This window comes from Geotrypetes seraphini, chromosome 1 (genome assembly GCF_902459505.1).
Source record: "Geotrypetes seraphini chromosome 1, aGeoSer1.1, whole genome shotgun sequence".
Taxonomy (NCBI): Eukaryota; Metazoa; Chordata; class Amphibia; order Gymnophiona; family Dermophiidae; genus Geotrypetes; species Geotrypetes seraphini.
The window spans coordinates 355,816,591-355,842,558 of record NC_047084.1 but is presented as its reverse complement, the minus strand read 5'-3'; the positions used below and the strand labels follow the sequence as shown (position 1 = coordinate 355,842,558).

At 44.3% G+C, this 25,968-nt stretch overlaps 1 protein-coding gene across 1 annotated transcript in view; it reads left to right on the top strand.

The window, feature by feature from the left end:
• CFAP299 (cilia and flagella associated protein 299) overlaps positions 1-25,116 on the top strand; it is a 569,941-nt gene extending 544,825 nt beyond the window's left edge. Inside the window, exon 6 of the mRNA XM_033914579.1 lies at positions 24,942-25,116. Within this exon, the coding sequence (XP_033770470.1) occupies positions 24,942-25,037 (96 nt within the window). The 3' untranslated portion in view covers positions 25,038-25,116. The remainder of the gene's footprint in view (positions 1-24,941) is intronic.
• The last annotated feature ends 852 nt before the right edge of the window (positions 25,117-25,968 follow it).

Below are 25,968 nucleotides of genomic sequence, written 5' to 3'. Positions count from 1 at the left end.
GTTTCCTAAATTCTCCATAATTGTTTGTGAGTGTGATTAGTTTTTCTAAGTCTTTGCCCCATAAGGCTGCTTGATACGATAGAAGTTGTTGATGGTATCTCTTATATTTGCATCCTCTAGCCGGTGGGGAGACGAATTTCAGGTGTGCACTTCTTTCATGTCTGTTGGTTGGGAATGAGAAGAGGGCTGTTACGTATTTAGGGGCTAGACCAGATAATACCTTGAAGCATAGACATCCCAGCTTGAACTTCGTACGTGCCTCCATTGGCAGCCAGTGCAGGAGTCGGTAGGAAGGGGTTATGTGATCGGACTTCTTCAGCCCGAAAATCAGCCTGACTGCTGCATTTTGTATCAGTTGTAGTCTCTGCATTTGCTTTCGGGAGATTGCCAGATGGGTAATGTTGCAATAATCAAGGTGGCTTAGTATTAGGGATTGTACCAGGATTCTGAATGCTGATGCGTCGAAGTATGCTCTAATGGATCTGAGTTTCCATAGAGTAAAAAACCCTTTTTTGACTAGGGAGTCCACATGGTCTTTCATGGTTAGACCTTGGTCCAGTGTTACCCCCAGAACTTTCATTGTTGGTTGAATGGGGTAGTTAAGATTGTTTATGCATAGTGATTTTGTCGTGATATGTGTGTGTGGCGAGGCTATAAAGAATTTAGTTTTGTCTGAGTTGAGCTTCAGTTTGAATTCTGAGGTCCATTGTACCATCAGGTTTAGCGCTTCTGTTGCTGTGGGGGTGATTTCGGAGGGAGACGTATTAAACGGGATAATGATTGTGAAGTCATCCGCGTAGCTAAATACTTTTATACCCCTCTGGGCCAGCTGCGTGCCTAGTGAAGATATGTAGACGTTGAAGAGTAGTGGGGATAGTGGGGATCCCTGTGGGACGCCTGATGGGTTTCTCCATGTTTTAGAGAGGTTGCAGTTGAAGCGTACTTGATAGGTGCGGGTCGTAAGGAATCCTCGGAACCAGTCAAGTACCTCGCCTCCGATGCCTATTGCGTCTAAACATTGTAACAATTTTTTGTGATCCACCAAGTCGAAGGCCGAGCTCATATCAAATTGCATGATTAAGGCATTATGGCCCTTGCTGAGTAAGTTGCGTAAGTATTCTAGGATCGCTGCAATCACCGTCTCAGTGCTGAACAGAGGTCTGAAGCCAGATTGGGTTTCATGTAGTAGCGAGAACTGATCAAGGTAGTCCATCAATTGGGTGTGTACTAAACCTTCCATTATTTTTACGAAGAATGGAATGGATGCTACCGGTCTATAATTGGTTACTGATGTTAGGGATTGTTTAAGGTTTTTCGGAATTGGGGTGATTATAATGTGACCGTTTTTCGTTAGGAATTTTCCGTTTTTGAAATTATTGGTCATATGATGCCACAGTGTTAGTTTAAAGTCTAAAGGGGCTGCTTTCATAATGTTGGGGGGACAGGGATCTAGAATGCAGTTTGATTTGGTATATTTGTTGTAAAGTTTTATGAAGTTATTCCATTCTGGTTCCTGAAAGGAGTTCCAAAACATATCCACTGGTATTTCGTTTTCATGTATGTTGGCTATTTGATGTTCATATGTGTTGTTTGTTGGGCAATTGTTCCTTAGGCTCACAATTTTTGAGTCAAAGTGTTGTGCTAGATCGTCTGTTGATGGAAGTTTTATGTCGTGCATGGATTGACTGTGGCGTGTGGTATCAAATAAATTTTTAACCAGGTTAAACAATTCATGAGTGTTGATTCCTTTTGAACTCATGTCGGATGTATGTATTTTGGATGAGTAGAATGCTTTTCTTTTTTCTTTTATCAGTTGTTTGTAGTCCTTTATGTTTGATCTCCAATTGTTCCGGTCTGATATTTCTCCTGTTTTATTCCAGATCCTTTCTAGTCGTCTTACTGATTGTTTCATTTTTAATAGTTCAGAGTCGAACCAATTATTATATTTATTTGAGCGGTATGTTCTGTTTCGTTTAGGGGCTATTTTATCTAAGATGGATGTGCTTGTTTTCGTCCACTGTTCCCAGAACTCGTCCCCTTCGTTTATCACCTTGCGCGATTCGTAATGTGCCCAATATTCCTCTGGGTTGATGTGGCCCCTTGTGAGATGTTCTTTTTTTATCTTTGGGTGAGTTTTTTCTTTTGGTTGGTTCCAGATTAAGTTAAAGTAGTAGGTGAAATGATCGGACCAGATGTCGTGGTACCAGATGCCGTCAGATATAGAAATAGTGGGTTTTAGGATTTCTTTTGAGGACATAGCTACCAAGTCTAGCTGATGGCCTTTTTCATGAGTTTGTGTGGATGAAGGGAGATTGTAGTTGATTGATGATAGGAAGTTTTTAAAATCTTTTGTGTCTGGATTGTCCTCGTTCTCTAAGTGTAAGTTTACGTCTCCTGCTATAATATTGTAAGACGGGGTGATTGAGTTATGTAAAATGAATTCGTAGAAGTCCTCTCTGGCCCTTGACCAGCATTTTGGCGGGACATAGAATAGAATAAAGGTGAGGTACTCTTTTAGATCCTTGTTACTAATTTTGCATGCTAGTGCTTCTAGTTGGTTGGTTATCTTGGAATCTACTAATTCAAGTTCAAGTTCTTCCTTGAGGATGATTGCCAGTCCTCCCCCTCTTCTATCTTCACGGTTTAACATGTAATGTAATGTAATTTATTTCTTATATACCGCTACATCCGTTAGGTTCTAAGCGGTTTACAGAAAATATACATTAAGATTAGAAATAAGAAAGGTACTTGAAAAATTCCCTTACTGTCCCGAAGGCTCACAATCTAACTAAAGTACCTGGAGGGTAATAGAGAAGTGAAAATTAGAGTTAGAGGAAAAATAAAAATAAAATAAACATTTTAACAAGACAGCATTGATCTAAATACTTTGGAAGGTAGAAGAGAGGAGAGAAAGGAATAGAAGCAGAAGGGGGAGCCGTTGAACAGTAGAATTCTGGAGAAATTTAAATGATAGAAATAGAACAAAACAAAGACAAAAGGCAAAACAATAGATAAGATTAAAGATAAATCATAAGCTGGAAAGAAAAATTATAATAAAACTTTGTCTTCAATCCACGGTTTCAGCGTCAGTGATGAAGTGGAGCAAGTAAGTTTAGGAGGAGCGATTGACGTTTCCAGAAAGGGCTTCTTCAGGGAAGAGACTTGGCAGACAGTCCCAGGATGCCTATGTCTCCTCCCCTGCGATGTTCTCCCATCCATGCATTCCCTCCCAGACACACTGCCCGTGCCCCAGCCGCTCCAAGGAGGCTGCCCCAGATGAGGCCCACGGTGAATGCAGGATTCTCTCCTCTGCGGGAAAGCCGCCCGGAGCCGACATGTGAATTTTGTAGTTATCTGGTCGTTTAGTATTGGATCCTCTTCGGATAGTAGCCATGTTTCCGTTAGAAAGAGGCAGGCTAACTTCTTGTTGGTTATCCAATCTTTGATTAAGAAAGCTTTGTTCCTTACTGATCTAGTGTTGAGGTAAGCGCAGGGAATTGAGGTAGTTGTGATGGATATGGTGGGTGTCGTGATTTTGATGGGCTTTATTTCCCTTGTCCTTTTTTTGAGGGTGCGGTGTGGTCTACTGTTACTTGTGATTGTTTTGATATGATTTACTCTTTCTTCCTGTTGGTTAGTTAGGAGCCTAATGGGTATGTCAGGGTAGTGAGCGGAGTGAAGTTTTGGATAGAGGGATATAACGTCTCTAACGTTATTGCTGAATAAATAGATTAATAGGATCAGTAAGAGCTTCATGTTTGCTGGTTTTTGTAATTCCTTCCTGTGTTAATTGTTAAGTCTTTACCAATAATGCATTTGCAGAATATTGCAAATATATTATTGTGAGATTGTGGGGGATTTGGGTTGTGGTAGCAGTCAGCTGTGTGTTCACCTGTGTCGGGCGGGGGGCGGAGCAGGGCTCCCACTCTCCTCTCCTTGATGCAGAGGGGCCCGATGTGAAGGCAGGCTCCTCCGGTATGAGTGCAGTCAGCGATGTGTTCTCCTGTGCCGGGAGGGGGGCGGAGCAAGGGCTCCTCTCCTTGTGCAGAGGGGACTGGTGAAAGGGGCAGGATTTGGATGAATGTATCTGACTTGGAGGTCAACAGGTTTTCAGGTGGAGTGGTCTTTGGGGCGCAGGTGTTTTTGTGAGGCTCCCACGCGGTCCAAGGTCTCTTGTGTGGTAGCGGTAGTAGTGTCTCTGTGTTTTCGGGGGGCGGAGCAGGGCTCCCATGCGGCCCGAGGTCTCTTGTGTAGTAGCAGTAGTATTGTCTCTGTGTTTTCGGGGAGCGGAGCAGGGCTCCCACGTGGCCCGAGATCACTTGTGTAGTAGCGGTAGTAGTGTCTCTGTGTTTTCGGGGATTGGATCAGGGCTCCCACACGGCCCGAGGTCACTTGTGTAGTAGCGGTAGTAGTGTCTCTGTGTTTTCGGGTAGCGGAGCAGGGCTCCCACGCAGCCCGAGGTCACTTGTGTAGTAGCGGTAGTAGTGTCTCTGTGTTTTCGGGTAGCGGAGCAAGGCTCCCACGCGGCCCGAGGTCTCTTGTGTGGTAGCGGTAGTATTGTCTCTGTGTTTTCGGGGGGCGGAGCAGGGCTCCCACGCGGCCTGAGGTCACTTGTGTAGTAGCGGTAGTAGTGTCTCTGTGTTTTCGGGTAGCGGAGCAGGGCTCCCACGCGGCCCGAGGTCACTTGTGTAGTAGCAGTGGTAGTGTCTTTGTGTTTTCGGTGAGCGGAGCAGGGCTCCTACACGGCCCGAGGTCTCTAGTGTGGCTGAAGCAGCGGTGGAGGAGTAGCTGCCTTTGAGCAAGCAGTGGTGTTCCTGGGGTTTCGGGGGGCGGAGCAGGGCTCCCACGCGGCCCGAGTCGCAGGGCTGAGGAGAGGAGCAGTTCCGATGGCAGAGGGCTGCTCCTAAGGCAAGAGGTTGAGGTCGCCGGGTTTCGGGGGGCGGAGCAGGGCTCCCACGCGGCCCGAGTCGCAGGGCTGAGGAGAGGAGCAGTTCCGATGGCAGAGGGCTGCTCCTGAGGCAAGAGGTTGAGGTCGCCGGGTTTCAGGGGGCGGAGCAGGGCTCCCACGCGGCCCGAGTCGCAGGGCTGAGGAGAGGAGCAGTTCCGATGGCAGAGGGCTGCTCCTGAGGCAAGAGGTTGAGGTCGCCGGGTTTCAGGGGGCGGAGCAGGGCTCCCACGCGGCCCGAGTCGCAGGGCTGAGGAGAGGAGCAGTTCCGATGGCAGAGGGCTGCTCCTGAGGCAAGAGGTTGAGGTCGCCGGGTTTCGGGGGGCGGAGCAGGGCTCCCACGCGGCCTGAGTCGCAGGGCTGAGGAGAGGAGCAGTCCCGATGGTACTGTACAACTTAGTTTGCAGGCTTTCTTTTTCGGCGACCGGAACACTTTCAAAAGAGCCGCGCACGCGCGGCTGCTCAGTATTCAATCTTCTGCTCTGCTAAGCAGCAGAAGAAACCTGATCCCATAGGTGAAGAGCCTGACGGGTTGTATTTTACTACGTATATTGGATTTGTAGGCAAAAAGATATACAAAAACCCATTAATGAAGCCATTGAAAAAGAAAGAGAAAAATATAAATCTAATTGTCTAAAACATACTATAAATGAGACACCCAAGTAACACACTTAAGAGATTGTTTGCAGTTTGTAGTCAAGTGGGCAAGATTTAAAATGTATACATTTATAGGAATGACCTAGCGAAGCTTGAAGAATGATCTGAAATTTGACAGCTAAGATTTAATGCTAAGAAATGCAAAGTCATGCATTTGGGCTACAAGAACCTAAGGGAACGGTACAATTTAGGTGGTGAAGAACTTTTGTGTATGAAAGAGGAGTATGACTTGGGTGTGATAATATGTGATGATCCTAAAGTGACCTACAGGTTGAAAAGGCAATGGCGAAAGCTAAAAGGATATTAGGGTGTGTAGGGAGAGGTATGACCAATAGGAAAAAGGAAGTATTAATGCCCCTGTCTAAGACTCTGGTGAAACCTCATGTAGAATATTGTGTACAATTCTGGAGACTGCGCCTTCAAAAATATATAAACCAGATGGAGCCAGTTCAGAGGATTTAGAGGATCTTCACCTAATTTTATACATGAGGATTTACATCAGATTCCAGTTGGTTGACATTTTCATGCCAAAAGTTGGATGCTGATTCCAATGCCACAACACTCTCTTATAAATGGCATCCAACTTGTAGCGCAAAAAAACTCCACTTAAAGGTAGCTGAGAGTCTGCTCAAATGGAAGAAAAAGCCTCAGGTTTTATTGGCAGAGCTCAAGCTCCAACCACCACTTCTACATCATTGGCTAACTCGCTGTTGAGGTTTACAATAATCGAGGACCAAGATATTTTGCAACTGAAACCACTGTGAGTGTTTAAAGCAGTCTAATAAAATACCAACGTTTCACAGCACTAAGCTGTTTCTTCAGGGCTAATATGACCTTGCTTGAATCTTCTTAGAATGACAGTGTTGAGCTCATGATCATAGCATGCCATACACATTTTTTTTCTGTGGCTACATTTGGGAGCCATACACTGAATCTAGTCCTTTATGTTTTGTTTGCATTTACAGATAGAGGACTACTACACAGGTCCTAGTCCTGATGGGCCGCCGCACGAGTGGACTGCTGGGCACGATGGACCTCTGATCTGACCCAGCAGAGGCACTTCTTATGTTCTTACTAGTGTTTAAGCCCGTTACAATAACGGGTGCTAGAGTAGATGTCTGTATGTCTGGGTTGTTTTTTTTTTATTTGTCTCTCTCTATCCCTGGACGCTGTCTGTCATTCTTTGTGTCTGTGTCTCTCCCTGGTCCCCTGTCTGTGCGTCTTTCTTTCTGTCTGTCTCCCTGGCCCCCCTGCTTGCCAAAGCAGCCCCCTTTCCCTCTCCCCCTGTTGTGCAATGCCTGCCTGCTTCATGGCCCCCCTTCTGTTCCTCCCCCCGATTGCTGTCTGCCCCAGAACACTCCTCCCCCCAAAGCAGCCCCCTTTCCCTCTCCCCCTGGCCCCCAGTTGTGCCATGCCTGCCTGCTCCAGGGCCCCCTTCTGTTCCCCTCCATAATTGCTGTCTACCCCCAGCACAACTGTCCCCCCAAAGCAGCCCCCTTTCCCCCTGTTGAGCAATGTCTGCCTGCTCCGTGGCCCCCTTCTATTCCTCCCCCCCCCTGATTGCTGTCTGCCCCCAGAACAACCATCCCCCCAAAGCAGCCCCCTTTCCCTCTCCCCCCTGTTGTGCAATGCCTGCCTGCTTCGTGGCCCACCTTCTGTTCCTCCCCACCTCCCCTGATTGCTAACTGCCCCCAGCACACCCCTCCCCCAAAGCAGCCCCCTTTCGCTCTCCCTCTGGCCCCCTGTTGTGCCATGTCTACCTGCTTCGTGGCCCCCTTCTGTTTCCCCCACCCCCCATGATTGCTGTCTGCACTCAGCACAACCCTCCCACCAAAATAGCCCCCTTTCCAGCCTGCTCCATAGCCCTTCTTTTTTCGCTTCCACTCCCGTTCTTACCCTCCCTCCATCCATCCATGGTTCCTGCCGCCGCTCCTGTTCCTGTTTAAAGCGGCCTGCTTAGGTTCACGGCCGGCTGTAGCGAACCTCGCAGGCCGCTCTACATATGGTAGCATGTTCCCTCTGACGCAATCACATCAGAGGGAACGTGCTCCATGAGGAGAGGACCTGAGAGGTTCGCTACAGCCGGCCGCGAACCTCAGCAGGCCGCTTCAAACAGGAGTAGCAGCGGTTGGTGCTGGGAGGGGGGAGTAGTCGCGATTTCCCTACCGGACACTGCCGCCGCCAGCGCTGATCCGCACCGCCTTCATCTTCCCGTCTGATGCGCCAAGCTGACGCATGCACTGAAGCCGCCGGCCACGGACGGACACAGCACATGTCAGGTCCCCACATCCTCCTAAGTGCACATGCGCGCTTAGAGGATTATTATTATAGATGTTAAAAGCTGATTGAGTATGGTGAGGGAAAAGAAAACTGTAGGGATGATGAGGGGATGGTACCAATAAGATCAGGATGGTATAGGACAGAAAAAAACACCTGACTAGAAATGGGTGATGATATGTCCCTGTGCATACTCTAGACTGAACCTTCTATTATGGAGAATCTATTTTCTTAATTACCTGTTTGCAGTGTGATTCCACGTCTTCATAGTTATCTTTTAATGTCTGTAAATAATAGGAATGCTCGCTCTACTTCTCCAGCAGACACAACCTAAGTTTATAATATTCCATAGGCTCAAACTACAGTTTTGCTTTGAGTCACATAATTTTATCAGACAAAACCCCATTTTTTAAATAGAGATTATAGGGATGGGATTAGAGGTAAGTTACAAAATTAATCAGGGACCACTGTTTAGGCACTAGGCCTGATGGGCCGCCACGGGAGCGGACCGCTGAGCAAGATGGACCTCTGGTCTGACTCAGCGGGGGCAACTTCTTATGATCTTATGTTCTCTCTGCAAAAGTGCAATCTCAAGTTTCTCTGCCCTTTGTGCCAATGCACACTTTAAATTCATGTAAAGAACTATATTGGTTCTGAACCTTTTGTCACCTTTTACAAAGATCAGACAAGGATTTTACAGCTTTTTCTGGTTGTGATCAAATGGGGCTCATAAAACTGCCAGAATCCTGTTAAATGTCTTACTGTTTAGCTGGCTTCTGTGAGAGCTAATTGCAGCTGAGATTTTTCTTTCTCCAGAAGAGCATTTTTTTTTTAACATCAGAAAAAGTTGTTCACAGGTCAAGGTTAATTCTGTCTGAAGAATTTCTAATTCAACTAAGGAATTCATTAAATCATCTTGAAGTTTATTTTATGTAACTAAGTGCACAAATTAATTCAAACAATGTTTCTTTAGAGATCATAGTTTTAGATTTGAAAATGTTCCTTAATTCTATACCATAAACACTGTCATTGGCCTGTGTGTTGAATACTTGTGGCAGGGTGGCAGGGTCACTTTGAGATAAGGAAATGTTAACTACCTTACAAGTGATTTATCTTTCCAAATCACATTGCAGCTGATTTATTATACAACACAGCACCTAACCTACTGACAGAACTAATTATCCCAAATGAGCCCCCATTTCTTTAGGAGCACTTGGGAGTAACATAATTACCCTAAGGAGCAATTAGCACCGAGTTATGCTTAGAGCAGGATCTCAAAGTCCCTCCTTGAGGACCGCAATCCAGTCGGGTTTTCAGGATTTCTTCAATGAATGGTGCATTGAAAGCAATGCATGCACAAAGATCTCATGCATATTCATTGGGGAAATCCTGAAAACCCGACTGGATTGCGGCCCTCTAGGAGGGACTTTGAGACCCCTGAAAGATAGCATGCTACCAAAATTGGTTCCTGTAGCTGGGATAATCATCTGTACTAAGGAAGGTGCTCAGATGGAAAATATATTATAATTTATTGTAGACAAATAATAATTAGCAAAAATATAGCAAGCTAGCACATGAAATAACTCTCTTTGGCAAAACAAGAATATACTACGGGCAGACTGGATGGACCATTTAGGGCTTTATCTGCTGTCTATGTTACTATGCAATGATTCCTGAGACTGAGGTTTCCAAAAATTACTAACAAAAGTGAAACTATGCAAACCACACACCAATTAGTCTAACTGATCCTTTGTCTGACAAAGAAAGACATCTATCTCTCCTCCAAACCATAGAAATGACCTTGTCTGACCTTCTTGGGTATACTGAGCCCAATAGGACAAGATGTTATCTTCCTTCTCAGCCCAACTAGTTTCAAAACAATGAGTCAAGACTGCAACAGCAGAATGGTCAGGAATGAGATGGATACGTCCTCTGCTCTGCCAAGAATGTCATCCATTCTTGGTATCTAGTGGGAGTTGGCAAAGCTATAATCTATTTTGCTTTCAGCAGCACCTTATAGTCACCTCTGCAAGGTTGTCTCTGTTACAGCAAATAGTCTTTACACAGAGGCAAGAATCTTATTTTTTCCTCTGATGGTACATAGAGAATCCCTACTGGCCTCATTAATTTCAAAGGTTCAACAACTACATTCTCGTAATAAGTTCGCTGTCCTACTACAATTCAACCTCTCTGCAGCTTTTGATGTTGTCCATCACAATATTCTAATTTACCAACTTTCTGAGATAGGCATTGACTCCACAGTCTTAGACTGGTTCTCGAAATTCTTACGATCCTGCTCTTACACTGTTAACCTGAATGGCACCACGTCCTTCCCTTGGAAACCGACTTGTGGAGTCCCGCAGGGATCACCTCTATCCCCTATTCTTTTCAGCATCTACATGTCTTCCCTGAAACTTTTCCATCTATCCCCCCTTGAAACACTTTACAGATACGCTGATGACATCCTTGTCCTCCTTGAGACCGACTCGAACCTTACTAACCTCTCTGAGAACATAACTTGTATAACAAATCTCCAATCCTGGGCCTTCACTGTTCAAATGAAACTGAACGAGTCCAAAACAAAACTACTTTGGCTCGGCCCAAAATTAGTTCAGCTACCCACCCTCACTTCACTGTCTTCTGGCACCACTCTGCAGCTTGAGTTCTCAAGTAAAGTTCTGGGCATCATCATTGACTCTACACTCTCCTTTAATGATCATCTGAACACCTTGGTATAAAAAAAAAAAAAAAGCCTTTTTAGCCTTCACAAGCTGAGGAAAATGAGATCCTGCTTCCACCAACAACATTTTGATGTCCTTGTACAATCCATCATCCTTTCCAGACTGGACTATTGTAACTCCATCTACTTAAGTCTAACCAAGAAAAGCCTTCAAAGACTTCAGCAGATTCAGAATACCGTGGCTAAGCTAATCTTCGCAAAAAGTAAATTTGATCATGTCTCTCCACTCCTGTCTAAATTTCACTGGTTTCCAGTAATCTCCAGGGTTCACTTTAAATAGAAACATAGAAGATGACGGCAGATAAGGGCCATAGCCCATCAGGTCTGCCCACTCTACTGACCCACCCCCAAGTCTACTAACCTAGGGATCCCACTCCTGGTGACAGGTTCCCTTGGCATCCCATTTGCTCTTAAATTCTTGCACACTGTTTGCCTCGATCACCTGCACCGGGAGCTCGTTCCAAGGATCAACCACTCTCTCGGTGAAGAAATATTTCCTGGTGTCACCATGAAATTTCCCGCCCCTGAGTTTGAGCGGATGCCCTCTTGTGGCTGAGGGTCCTTTGAGAAAGAGAATCTCTTCTTCCATCTCGATACGGCCGGTAATATACTTAAACGTCTCGATCATGTCTCCACTCTCCCTTCGTTCCTCGAGTGAGTACAGCCGCAAATATTTCAGCCTTTCCTCGTACAATAGGTCCTTGAGCCCCGAGACCATCCTGATGGCCATCCATTGCACCGACTCTACTCTCAGCACATCTTTTCGGTAGTGTGGCCTCCAGAATTGCACACAGTATTCCAAATGAGGCCTCACCATGGTTCTGTATAATGGCATTATGACTTCAGGCTTCCGGCTGACGAAACTCCTGCGGATGCAACCTAACAACTGTCTTGCCTTAGATGAAGCCTTCTCCACATGATCAGTAGTTTTCATGTCTGCGCTGATGATCACTCCCAAGTCTCGTTCTGTTGAAGTTCTAGCTAAGGTCTCACCATTCAAGGTGTAAGTTCTGCACAGATTTCTGCTGCCGAGGTGCATGATCTTGCATTTCTTAGCGTTGAAGCCTAGCTGCCAGGTCAAGGACCAAAGCTCCAACAAATGTAGGTCCTGTGTCATACTATCAGGTGAATTGCCATCTCTCACTATATTGCATAGTTTGGCGTCGTCAGCGAATAACGTTACCTTGCCTTAAAGCCCCTGAGTTAGGTCCCCTATGAATATGTTGAAAAGGAGCGGGCCCAAGACTGAGCCCTGCGGTACTCCACTGGTCACCTCCGATGTTTTAGAGAGGGTACCATTAACTACCACCCTCTGAAGTCTGCCACTCAGCCAGTCATTGACCCATGTAGTTAGTGTTTCTCCCAGCCCCATTGATTTCATCTTGCTCAACAGCCTGCAATGCGGGACACTATCGAAAGCTTTGCTGAAGTCTAGGTATACGACGTCCACGGATTCTCCCAAGTCTAACTGTTTTGTTACCCAGTCAAAGAAGCTGATGAGATTGGATTGGCAGGACCTACCCTTGGTGAATCCGTGTTGACTGGGATCCCGTAGATTCTCCTCATCCAAGATTGCGTCTAATTTACGTTTGATTAGTGTTTCCATGAGTTTGCATACTATTGATGTGAGACTCTTTTTGTGCAGTGGAACGTTAGCTGTTTTCCAGTCTATGGGGATTCTCCCCAAATTTAGGGAGAGATTGAAGAATTCTGATAGCGGTTCTGCCAGGACATCACACAGCTCACTGGGATGTAGATTGTCCAGTCCCATGGCTTTGTTCACCTTGAGTTTTGCCAGTTCGTAGTAGACGTCGCCAGGTGTGAACTCGAAATTCTGAAATGGGTCTTCCATGCTGGGCCTTGTCTGCAACTGCGGACCGTGCCCTGGTGCCTCACAGGTGAAGACCAAGCAGAAGTATTCATTCAGTAGTTCTGCTTTATCGGAATCTGATTCTGCGCAGTTCCCATCTGGTTTTCTAAGGCGTACTATCCCGTCTGTGTTCTTTTTCCTATCACTAATATACCTGAAGAAGGATTTGTCCCCTTTCTTCATGTTCTTTGCCAGAGTCTCTTCCACTTGAATTTTGGCCTCCCTGATTGTCGTTTTGACCGCTGCAGACCTCGCCCTATGTTCAAGTTTAGCTTCCCTAGTCTCCGTTCGTTTGTAGGAAATAAATGCTTTTTTCTTTTCCTTGACGAGGTGCGAGATTTCTGCGGAGTACCATTGGGGTTTGTTGTTTCTCCGCCGTTTGTGTACTGATTTAATGTAGAGGCTTGTCGCTTCATGTATGGTAGATTTCAGGGATGACCACATAGCTTCCACATCATCGGTCGTAGCTTGGTTCTGCAGTGTCCTGTGGATGAAATCTCCCATGCGTTCGAAGTCAATGCCTCGGAAGTTGAGTACTTTTGTTTTCGTGTTTGATCTAGGAAAACCTTTCCTGAGGTAGAACCACACCATGTTGTGGTCGCTGGAGGCTAGCGTATCTCCTACCGAGACCTTTGAGACGCTATCCCCGTTTGTGAGTACCAGGTCCAGGATCGCCTGGGCCCTAGTGGGTTCCAATACCATTTGTTTGAGTTGTGCTCCCTTTATGGATGTTAACAGTCTCCTGCTACCGCTGGTTGTTGCTAAGTATGAGTTCCAATCTGCGTCAGGCATGTTGAAGTCCCCTAGCAGAATAGCGTCTCCCCATAGAGTTATATTCTCTATGTCTTCAATTAATTAGGAGTCTTTGTCTTCCAGTTGTCTTGGAGGTCTATATACTACACCAAGATACAGGCATTTTTCCCTGCCTCTGGCCAGGTTCACCCAGAAGGATTCCCTGGTGTACTTGACATCTGTGATTCTGGTAGTTTTGATGTCTTCTTTAATGTATAGTGCCACCCCTCCCCCTGACTTTCCCTCTCTGTCCTGACGAAATAAGTTGTATCCCGGTATAGCCATATCCCACCCATGAGAGTCTGTGAACCAAGTTTCGGATATTGTCACCACGTCAAGGTCGGCATTCATTATTTCGGTCTCTAATTCTAGAATCTTATTGCCTAAACTGTGTGCATTAACATACATAGCCCTCCATACCCCGTGATTGCTAAGTCCCTGTGGGGAGTTTCCCATCTTGGGTAGTGTGACTTCTAGAGAATTGTTTGCAATGGGGGCACTTACTTTGGACTTAGAATCGGAGTTTTGACTCACCTCGTCAGGATCGTTCCTTACTGCACTTGTATCTGAGTGGGTACCCTCCCCCGACTTACCTAGTTTAAAGCCCTACGAAGCAGGCGGGCTAGTCGGTGTCCAAAGACGTGTTTACCCCTTCTGGTCAGATGGAGTCCGTCTGGTCTCTGAAGTCCTTGCAACGCCTCTCCATGGTTCAAGAATCCGAAGTTCATTTCCCGGCACCATCCTTGAAGCCACTCTTTAGTCCTCAGTATACGCTCATCCCTGGCACTTCCTTTGCCTCTAACTGGGAGGATCGAGGAGAAGACCACCTGCGCTCTTGTCTGCTTCAGCCTCTCACCCAGGGCTCCAAAGTCTCTAGTTATGTTCTCCGGGGTGTTCTTAGCAGTGTCGTTTGTGCCAATGTGGATGAGGACCATGGGGAAGTGATCTTGGAGCTTGAGAAGCCTATCAAGACAGGCGGTGACATCTCGGACCCTGGCTCCAGGCAGACAGCAAACCTCCCTTGACTGCATATCCGGTCTGCAGATTGGTCCCTCGGTGCCCCTCAGCATAGAGTCCCCAATGACTATTACTCTGCGCTTCTTTGGGGGGAGCCGATCAGTTGTCCCCGGAGTTGGAGCCATGCGCTGGACTACCTCCTGCTCCTTGTCGGCATCCTCCTGCTCCTTGTCAACATCTTCTACCTGTAGGATCTGGAATCTGTTCCTCAGGGTGAGTTGTGGGGTGGATGTAAAGCTGCCCTGTTGGTGAGAAAAAGAAGAAGAGGGTGAAGAGATTGAAAGAGGGGGGTGGGATCTCCGGTGTTTGCCCGTAGAGGAGGTCACCAGCTTCCAGGAGTCAGCGTCTCCAGCCATCTCCTGTACCCCAATTGTTGGTTTCAAAACTGATGATTTGGGTGTCTCGAGGGAGGACATGTCTTGGGCCAGCTCGGTGATTTGAGACAGCTCCTGGACGACTCCGTCAATGTAGGCCTCATCCTCTCGGATGCTTCTCATGCGTTTCACCTCCTCCCTGAGACTCCTAAGTTCCTGCATGATGTCTCCGTCTAGCTGGTCGACCTCCTCTGTCTGTGTAGAGACTGTGGAGAACAGGGGGGGAGGGGGATGATCTTGGTCTGCACGGAGACCTCTGTCCACAGTCCTGGGTCCTCCTCCTTCTGCACGCATAACGTGGTCACCCCCTGGGTCCCCCCAGCGCCTGCCTAACTTATAAGATCCTACACGGCATCCTCCCTCCCCTAATTCCACTATCTTGGAATTCCTCGTGTTCTGATACCACCAGATCCACCCAAAAATTCATACTATCCTTCCCCTCGTTAAAAGGTGTTGGATTGGGGCATCTTGATCCAATATGGCGATTCATACCTGTGTCTGGTGAGACGCTGTGGGAACTATCGTTGTTCATTTTTTTGTGAACAGATCCTTTTCCCTCGTTGCAATGCCGAAGAGACGGGGTAAGAGCACTGCTGCAGTCTCGCGGCGCCCTGAACACCCCCCTCTCGCTACCATTGAGCATTTTCTACAGCGCCTTCAGAGGGAGCCCGCAGCGTCGGGGAGTCGCCCGCTGGATCCTGCGGTGTGGAGTGACGCCGAACCGGAAGTCCCAGGGCTGGATACTACTCTGAGCCCCGACCAGAGGAATCCACCTCCCCCACCGCTGAGTGCGAGCTCCCCACGCGAATGGAGTGGGCCAGAAGCAGCAGCACTCCCTGACCGAGAGGCTGTAACACCAGGGAGCCAGCAAGGAGAAGTCTCTATGGCTTTTTTAAGCCCAGAGATAGTTCCAGCGGATAGGAGATCTGAGGGAGGAGAAAACCCGGATCGGCAGACAGAAGGCAGTCAAGGTGAGCCTTCCTTAACTTTACATGAGACCTCCTTTAAACATGAAAAACCAGCTGAAGTGACTCTTGACTCAATATGGGATCTGGTTTCAAAACTGGGAGACTCACTAACTAAACAGATTAAAGAAGGAGAAAAGAACATAAAAATTCAAAAACAAACAATAGAGGAAAATAAACAGGAAATTTCCAACATTAAAGAAAAAGTAGGAGAAATTGAAAAAGAAGTAATAATGATTAAACAAGTTCAATCTACAATAATAAAGGATAATCAAATTATTAGAAGAAAAATGGAAACTATGGAAAATAATTCTCGGACTAATAACCTGCGCTTACTGAACTTTCCAAAAATTCCATCTATAAACCCAAGGGAGATGATAAAAAGGTATTTTACTGAGATATTAAATATTCCTGAGGAATCAATATCCCCTCTCACTCGGGTATATTATTTGCCTACCAAAGTAATGGATCAGCAAGCGGAGGACCAGAAACAGGAAGCACAAGTCCTTCAACAAGATTTGACAGCAATTCTGGAAGCATCAGATAAAGATTTGGCTAAACCAAATCTCTTATTATCTGTGGCGTTGTTGCCAGATAAGGATTGGATATTAAAAATGTTTTTTAAGAACAAAAATAAAGAATTTCTGGGTTTAAAAATTCAAATGTTTCCAGATGTTAGTAGAGAAACTCAGAACCGTAGACGTCAATTTCTTCTGATGAAAGCAGGAGTTACACAGCTGGGTGGTATTTTCTTTTTACGTTTCCCATGTAAATGTAGAATAAGGTATCGAGATAATAAATATGTGTTTTTTGAACCGGCTCAACTTACAGCTTTCTTGACGCTGAAACGTTTGGAAAAGGAAGGAACAACATAATAGTAACAACAAATGGACTTGATTAAATAGAATATAAGCTCCTTAATCCAGTCATTAGATACTTTTTTCTTGTATAGAATTTATTAATTGATTTCCTTAAAGTTCACTCATAAATTCTTGGATCATTTCATTGAGGACTTGAGATTGTATGATTAGAGATTTTTAGTATTATGGAAATTATTTTTCTTCTTACTTTGTGTATGATCAGACAATCTTTCTGTACAAAATGTTTGATTTTGTTAAAAATTTAAAATGATAAATAAAGAATTAAAAAAAAAAAAAAAAAGGTGTCATCTATGCGAGAAAATTAGGGACATCTCTCGCCTTCAGAATCACAGAGCTATGGAATAACCTTACCACCCCACTTTGGAATCTGGGCTCCTTCCAACTATTCCGAAAACATCTTAAAACTTGGCTATTCTCATAAATGTAATCCTATCTTCCCTATTTATTCTTCCCCTATTTATTCTTCCCTATTTATTCTTCCTCGGGTGTTCTCTCTTTATAACAAGTTCCTGTAAACCTTCTTTATACTAAGTTCCTGTAATCCTTACTATGGATTTCCCTCTTTATACTATGCCCGTGTAAACCGTGCTGAGCTCTATGATTATGGAGATGATGCGGTATACAAACTTAAGGTTTAGTTTAGTAGTTTAGTTTAGTTTATTTTGGGTGAATTTCTTCAAAAAGGCAGTAAAGAAATCCTTATAAAGAAAGAAAATATAGTACGTGCACATGTTTACATTTTTGGAGCATGTGCATTGGCTTTTGTGCCTTAGTGGGGCTGGATCTAGCAGCCTATTTTATAAAGGCACATAGGTGCGTACTACGTACCATGACTTTATGGATTTCTCACATAGGTGTCCTGTAATAAAACCAAACCAAATAAATATTTTAGTTAATATAGGCCTGAATTCTATATATAGTGCCTAAAAACATCAGTGCCAAAAATAAATGCGTGGAGGGGCATAATCGAAAGGGATGTTTAAGTCCATCTCGCAAGTCGTCCAAAGTTAAAAAGAGCCTAAGACACATTTTTGAAAGATACATCCAACTTTTTTTTTACTTTCGAAAATCGTCTAATTATACGTCCTGCCGATCTGATCGTCCAAGCCACTAAATTGTCTATCTTTATACCACATTTCTGTCCAACCTTCCGTCCAAATCCAAAACGCCTAGAACAAGCCCTGTTGGATGTGGGAGGGGTCTGCACACCCAGACATGCCACGTAAATAGCGGGGTACCTTACAGGGCACTGCTGTGAACTTCACAAAAAGGGTGCCATGGCTTCCCCTCACTACAGCTCCCTTATAGGTGATGATGAGCCCCCCTAAACCACCTCCCGAATCCCTTAGACCCATTTATCTACCACCCCAATAGCCCTTATGGCTTCAGAAACCACTTATATGCCAGTAAAAAAGGGTTTTGGGGGTGTATAGGGGAGTGCACATGTTTAAGTATCAATGCAGTGATTACAGGGGCTTATGGGCATGGGTCCTCCTAACCCACCCCCAAGACAACTTCAGCTAGCTCTGGGCTGGACGACTTGGCTTTCCTATGCCAGGCGGCCAGGTGATGATGGTCTGGAGGCTGAAATTTAAAGTTGTGAATACAATTTTAGGGGGGAGTTGGTGATCTCTGGGGTAGTGTGTGGGGGTCTGTGTTATGTGTTTTCAGTGCTTATCTGGTGAGTTTAGGTGGGTGTTTGTGACTTAGACCATGTTTTACATGGTCTAAGTCACAGCGTCCAAGTTCCGTCTAGGCTCTGTTGTTAAACTTTCGGTTATACATGCTGTACGACTAAGTTTAAGCCGGTCCATGTCCCTCCCAACTCCCGCCCTCGACACGCCTCCCGAAACGCCCCGTTTAGCTTTGGATGTTGAGTGGCAGAATGAAGGCCTAGGTCGTTTAGAAATACGTCCAAAACCCGGGTTTATTATTGGCGCTTGGACGTTTTTGAGAAATGTTCGTCTAAGTGCCGGCTTAGGCCGGTTTTGGACGTTTTTCTCTTTTGATTATGAGCCACTTAAGCACTATTCTATAAATGGTACCTAAAGTTAGGGGAGTTAATAGAATAGCACTTATGTCCAGGAGCCGTGCCTAACAAACAAACAGAAGTGTGATGCAAATCCTCATGCCTAAAGTTAAACATGGATGCCCCTTATTCTATAATTACGTGTGTAGGATATGAGGAATGCCTCTGATTTGCCCATAACATGCCCATTTCTCCATCCCCTGGTGCCACATGTAAAATTTAGGCACAGATTTTGCACCTAAATTAATGCACATAATCCAATTAACTTTGATAAGTGCTAATTGGTTCATTGTTCAATTAAGTTGCATGGGCAAATTGGGCACATGCCATATATAGAATTTGGGGAATAATGCAAATAGGTTTTTTCCCCTAAGTAGATCACTGAAGATTTTTTCTTTTATCACTTTTTGCTGCTTAATATCAACAGTCTTCTTAGTCATGTACCTTTGAGCTGTTTCAACATTTCACTATTGATACTGTTTACCTTAGCACAGCTGCTTTCCCTACATAAATATATTTCACATTGCTGTGCAATAAATCCTTATGCCATATTTACAAAACCATGGTCAATATTTACATTAATAAGGCTTATACTTGTACAAACATCATGAATTCTTTAGATGTCAGCTGAAATCACATCTAAAGATAATTAATTGTTCTTCAATTTCATAATAGATCATGTATTGTTCTTGTGCTAACTTGTCATTCCATAGTGAAAAGTGAGGAAGAAAAGCAGAAACGGAGGGAGAATACTCCTATGTTTTGTAGTCTTGTACAGTTCCAGGGATCTTCTGCTCAGACTGCAGGGAGCATCATTTTCAAAGTCTTAGCTTTACAAAAGTGTGCTACCACAGTCGTTCACACTAATGACTTTTAATGTGCTTTGTTAATAAATAGGCCCCATGACATGGAAGAGAATATATTGAGAAAACTGAGAATAGTGCAGAACACGGCTGTCCGTCTGATATTTGGGCTGAGGAAAAATGATCACGTCAGTCCTTACTATCGAATGCTGCACTGGCTGCTAGTAGAAGCACGAGTAATATTTAAGTTCTCTTGTATTTGTTTTAAGCTGGTTTGGGGATTGGCCCCTACCTATCTTTTATCTTATTTTGTGCTATACAGCCCTACAAGGATAACCAGGAATTGCAATGTATTTATCTATTCTAGGATCATTGGCTGTAGACACAGGTCTTTTGTGGATAGGACGCTAGCATTTCAAGCAAGTAAACAACAGTCCTGGTTGGGCAATTATATTAGCGGAACCATGCAATCTTACACAGCACATTTCGAAAAGGGATTAAGACTGTACTATTTGATAAATCCATTTCTTAACTGAAGTTTTATTCATAACAATAATTTTATATTGTCTATACTCTAGGTAACATGTTGTACTTTTACTCTCAATACTTTGTACTTCGCTGAGTATCCAGTTTCTCTTCTGTGTAAACCGCCTAGAAGTCATTTGATTTTTGGCGGTATAGAAGAATAAAGTTATGTAACTAAGGGCACCTTATACAAAGCTGCAGTAGTGAGTTCCAATGCAGCAAATGCAACGCAGCCCATAGGAACGGAATAAGCTGTGTCGCTTTCGCTCTGTGAGAATCGCTACTGCAGTTCTGTAAAAGGGGCCCTAAATAGCATGTGTTAATGTGTGTTAGCACATACTAATATGGAAGCACATTATAATAAATATAGCTCAAAATAGCAAAAGAAAAGTGTAGGAGCATCTTCAGAACTTATAAATAATTATAGTGAAGAGCACAGGAACCAGTTTTGGGTTATAGATTTTGTTGATGCTCCTTTCACTTTACAGTCAGCAATGTAAAGCAACAGGGAAAACATAAAGTGATTAGAAATTTAATGGAATGTTCTTGGATGTTTGATAATCAGAATATTGTACAAGAAGCTGTCATTTATTTAAACAAAATGTATGATAAAGAAATGCATATATTAGCAAGTTATAGATCAACCAATCAGTATTCAGCTGGAATATATTCATGCACTGGCCATCATTGACTTAATTAGACCCGGATATTCAATGATGGGCCATGTACATTCACCTGTATTGAATATCCAAATATGACTGGACAAGCAATAGTATAGTAAAGGGGGGGATGCTGGCACCTCTCCAACCCCCTTCATACCCATTTGGTTCTTTGCTGGTGTGAGCAACATCTCCAACCTGCTGCTTGTGTCAGCCTCGGCTCTCTCTCTGACGTCATTTCCTAGTATAGTGTCAGAAAGGCAGGAGCAATCCCCACTGTCTCCTGGTCATGGAGACTCCAGGTTCAAAACGGCTATGCAGTCTTGCAGTACTACTGCAGTACAGCAGGACTACCGCTAGAAGGAATGGCAATGTGTATTATTCCTGCCCTTCTGACACTAGACCACTAGGGACTGCCAAGGAAGGCGTGGACCTTGGGAAGGTGCTTTTACTTACCTGTGACAGTGGAGGGGAGGAGTCTTCATAAAGTTGGCTATGCATTGCTGGGGGATAGGGGACCCTTGAAATGTGGGCTGTGCTTTACAGGCAGGGTGGGGGGTTAGGGATGGCGGGTGCTTCAGAAGTTCACTTTTAGTTTGCTGGGGTGGTAAGGGGTGGAGGTCCTTCAGAAGTGGAGATGTACTTTGTTGTGGGGACTGGAGAGTCTTTTGGAAGTGAGGTCATGCTTTGCTGAGGGAAGCAGCTCTTCCTAGGAGGGGGATTGGGAGGAAGCTGTGTTCTTCGGGGTGGAGTGGGATGGGGTATGCTGGTATTTGAAGAGGGGGGATAAAGGATCAAAATGGATTGGTTGTTCACTATGTGGTATTTATGTGGATACTGACCAATATTCATTGCCAGTCCCCATATCTTGTATTACAGAAAGGACAATATTTTTGTGTGATCCTGATTGCTTAGCTATGCAGTTATTGGTACTGAATATTGCCCGTATCCACATATCTCCCTACTCTTTCCCAGCTCTGCCCCTAGACTGTAGTGGCCACTTTTGGCTTAAGGGGTTAGAGCACTACCCACTTTAGTGCCACTGAATATCAGAGAAGAGCCCACTGACCACATTGACTATTGGTCCCATAGCCTTTGAATGTTGTTACTGTGGGAGCTGGCTGGCCCGGAACCTTCTTTCTGACATCAGAATTGACATCGGGGGAAAGGCTTGTGAGCCGGCTGCGTGCAGCGTGCCAGTCACTGCACACTCTGTTGTGGCCCGTCCCTGCACAGAGTTGCTGCTGTGTTGGGGATGGAGCATGTCGGCTCCGGCTTGGTGACAAGGTCAGCTTCGGGGGTGGGAGTTGGTGCAGCGTGTGGGCAGACAGAAAGGCATCCCCACCTGTGTTGCCTTCGGCTTCAGCGGGGGGGAGGGGGGGCAGGCAGGGATCCCTGGCAGCTTCTATGGACGGGTTGGCTTTGGGGGGAGAAGGGGGGAGGAGACACAAACTCAACACATTGGGGCACTAACCTGGGACATAGGAGGGAGGAATAGAAAGGGAGAATTGATGGGCATGAGTGTGTGTGAGAGAGATGGTGCACATGGGGAAAGGAAGAAAGGAAAATTGGGTATATAGAGAGAAAAGTGAGGCAGAGATGCATGAGGAATAGAAGGATGAGAGGGAGAAATGCTGGGTAATGGTGGTGGAGAGGCAACAGAGGGACAGATTAAAGGGAATGCAAGGTGAGAAAGATGTTGGTTGGGGAAGGGAATGGGGTTCAGAGTAGAGAGTTGCGCAGGAACAGAAATCCCACCCGTCCCCGCCAGATTCCCCTCAGTCCCCGCCAGAATAACCTTCATCCCCGCCCGTCCCCGTGAGGAATCCCCTCCATCCCCGCCCGTCCCCGTGAGGAATCCCTTCTGTCCCCACCCATCCCCCAATAAAAGTTACCCATAAAAGCAGCAATTACTTCAGAAAGTTTGATTTTTTATTTTTTTTTTTAGTCTTAGTTTATTTAAACCAGCAATAAAATATGCACACATTTCAGCTCCTCTCCTGCTTGATCCAAACGATACCCCTGGGAAAACCCAGACACAGATCTTAGAAAAGAAGCCACATTACTTCAGTGCACTTACTTTTTACAAGTGTAGAGTTTTACTGCTGCTCACGCTGTCTTCCGAAAGAATCCTCCTTTCGAATTTCAAATCCCCTCAGTCGCGCCGCTGCCATTTCTGAAGCTGGTCTCTTCCTTGGGTCTCTCTCTCTCTCAGTCGCCGGTATGGAGGCCTTTGGGAGGCTCGGGTGACTCACTAAATGCGCATGACACCTCCCGATTAATCAGCAATGCTTTTTGTGTGCCTACATGCCTACTGCCTACATGCTGAGCTCACTGCTCAGCATGGCTGTTCCCGCCACGGCACCGAACCCGGACAGATCTCATCTTGAAATTTCAACTGGATCGACATTAGGTAGGCCTTGGGATGGGAACCCCGGGTTCATCCCTGGGGGAGTCCCGGGGGCCCGTGGGAGTCCTGTTGACCTCGGGGGGGGGGGGGGGTAATCATGGTAATCTCGTAGACCTGGGAGATCCCTGTGGGATTCCTGCAGGACCCACGGGATTCCCGTGATCCCTGTTCCCATTTAAACCTCTAGTCCGGAGGAGAGGAAGCGTGCAGGAGGCAGAAAGAAAGAAATATTGGAAATGCAACAAGAGACTCATGAAATCACTGGAGAACAAAGGTAGGAAAAATAATTTTATTTTCAATTTAGTTATCAAAATGTGTCAGTTTTGTGAATTTATAGCTACTGTCTATATTTTGCTCTATATTGTCTATTTTTCTATAGTTGTTACTGATTGCATATTTAAAGTCATCTGCCTTGACCTCTTTGAAAAAAACCCTGAATATAAATGATAATTAACATTTTCTCTGCGTACAGTGTGCTTTGTGTGTGTGTGGGGGGGGGGGGGTTAATTTTGTGGTTACCATTATGTATTAATATGATTATATTGTGTGTATACAAAAAATGGATGGAAGAAATTGCATTACAATTAGTACTATTATTATGGAGGTGGGGTCAGGGGTAGAGCTTGGGCAGGTCTGGAGTGGCACTTGGGCGGGGGTACTCGATTAGTATTTATTAGGCTTAGGGGTACTTGGCTTGAAGAAGTTGAGAAACACTGGCATAGAGGGAATATTGTTAGGGGGAGGGGGCTAGAATACACATCATAGGAGGCAGGAAAAAGAGTAGATACCTTTACCTATTAAATTTACCGATTGGAAAAAGAAAATCAAACTAGACAAGTATCAATGGCTATTTCTTGAATCCAAAAAGATTCTCAGTTGTGCTGGTTCATAAAACATACGAGATATAACGCATAGTCTAATACTGAAGGCAACATTTACAGGGAAAACATAACTGAAGTATTGCTTCCATAGAAATAACTTCATGACATAAGACTAAACATTTCTTCTTTCTAAGTTGTGTCCACTTCGAAACCTTTGGGAAAAAAACTGAATCTACTTCCTAAAAAACTAGATCAACAGACCTAAAATATAGGGCTCCTTTTAATAAGTTGCGATAGCGTTTTTAGTGCAAGCAGAATTTTAGCATGCGCTAAACCCACTCTACATGGCTAGAACTAACGCCAGTGTTAGGGTCTAGCATGCGCTAAGCGCGTGCTAAAACCACTATTGCAGCTTAGTAAAAGCAGCCCATAATCTCAAGAGTGCTTCCTTGACTTGAAGAAACACAAAAGATATCAATGTTCTGCAAGTAGTAGACTCTGAAGCAAAGTTTCTAGAATTTGCTGACACATCAAGTGCTGCAGAAGTATCCAGGCCAGATTCAGTTTGTAGAGATGGTAACAAATAATACATTTTCTAAAACGAAGGAAGACTATTTTCAGGAAACTGAAAAGTCTTCCTAAGAAACCTATAAAATAAATTATTAGGAGTCTCCATTCTAATGGAGGGAAAATTAAACAGTCTTAAATTTAAATTTCAGTTGAAGTTCTCTAGATTTTAAGGTTTCCTGTAAAACAGTTGTAATTTTTATTGAGAAAAAATTTCTTAAAAGCTTTTCTATTCTTCCACTATATTTGTAATATCTTCCAATTTAGAACTTCATACCGATATTTTAGTCCTTGAAAAGATCTTTTACTAAACATTAGCGCATATTATTTGTCACATTTTAATTCTCTGGGCCCTGCTGCAGGTACTTGAACTAATCTTTAGTATATGACTCCCTAAGTCTTGCAATTTGGTTGAGAAAGATAATGAAATATTTACAAAATTGGAGTCAAGCCTTATATAGTAATTTGATTGAGTCCTATTCAGCAAGATTCTAAAGTAATCACCTCAGATTCCATAGATGGGAAATAAAATTGTGTACATTGAAGCCTTTATAGTATATTTTTCAATGATGATTGCTTCACTGACTGTGTATTGTACATGTATTTTAGGTTTCTCCGGGGGACAATTCCATTCGGACTCCTATCCAATCAGATCTCTATCTGCAAGTAGTCATCTATGACCACTTCAATAGAAGAAAGACTTAGGCACTATGATGTATGAAATTTTTCTGTACTGGTTGTTTGCCTAACATAAATGAGAATCGATATAACATTAAAATAAATAGAGAGCTATAACTGAAGCAATTGTGTTTATGTTCAGATGACTTTTTTCCCAAATAAGTATTGTTTTGAATAATTGATGAATAATAATAGCAGTTTATATACCGCAGGACCGTGAAGTTCTGTGCAGTTTACAATGATTAAAAAATGTTACAAATTAATTGGAATTAACAAAGTTAGAAGCTAGAGATTAACAGCTCTACGGATCAGTTATTGTGGAGTAAGATTGTATGGATCAGTTGGCTAAATACTTCAGGAACAGATATGTTTTTAGGCGTTTCCTAAATTCCCCATAAGTAATAGGCGTAAGCAATTGTTTTAGATGTGAGAAAAGATGTTGATGATGTCTTTTAAGTTTACATCCTCTAACTGGAGGGGAGACAAAGTTCAAGTGTGAGCTTCTTTTATGTCTGTTGGTTGAGAAACAGAAAAGGTCAGTTATATATTTAAGGGCAGGACCGAATAGTACCTTAAAGCAAAAACAACCAAACTTAAATTCACACGTGCCTCCATCAGCAACCAATGCAGCAGTTGGTAGTAAGGTGTTGCATGATTGAACTTTTTCAGCCCAAAAATCAGTTTGACCGCTGCATTTTGCACCAGTTGTAATCATCGCATATTCTTTTGGGAAATTGCCAAATAGGTGATATTACAGTAATCAAGTTGACTCAGTACGAGGGATTGTACCAGAATTCTAAATAATGACATATCAAAATATGCTCTAATGGACTGAAGCTTCCAGAGAGTGAAAAAACCCTTTCTGATTAAGGAGTCCACCTGGCCTTTCATGGTTAGGCTCCGGTCCAGTGTTACACCCAAAACCTTCATAGTAGATTGAATAGGATAACTAAGTTAA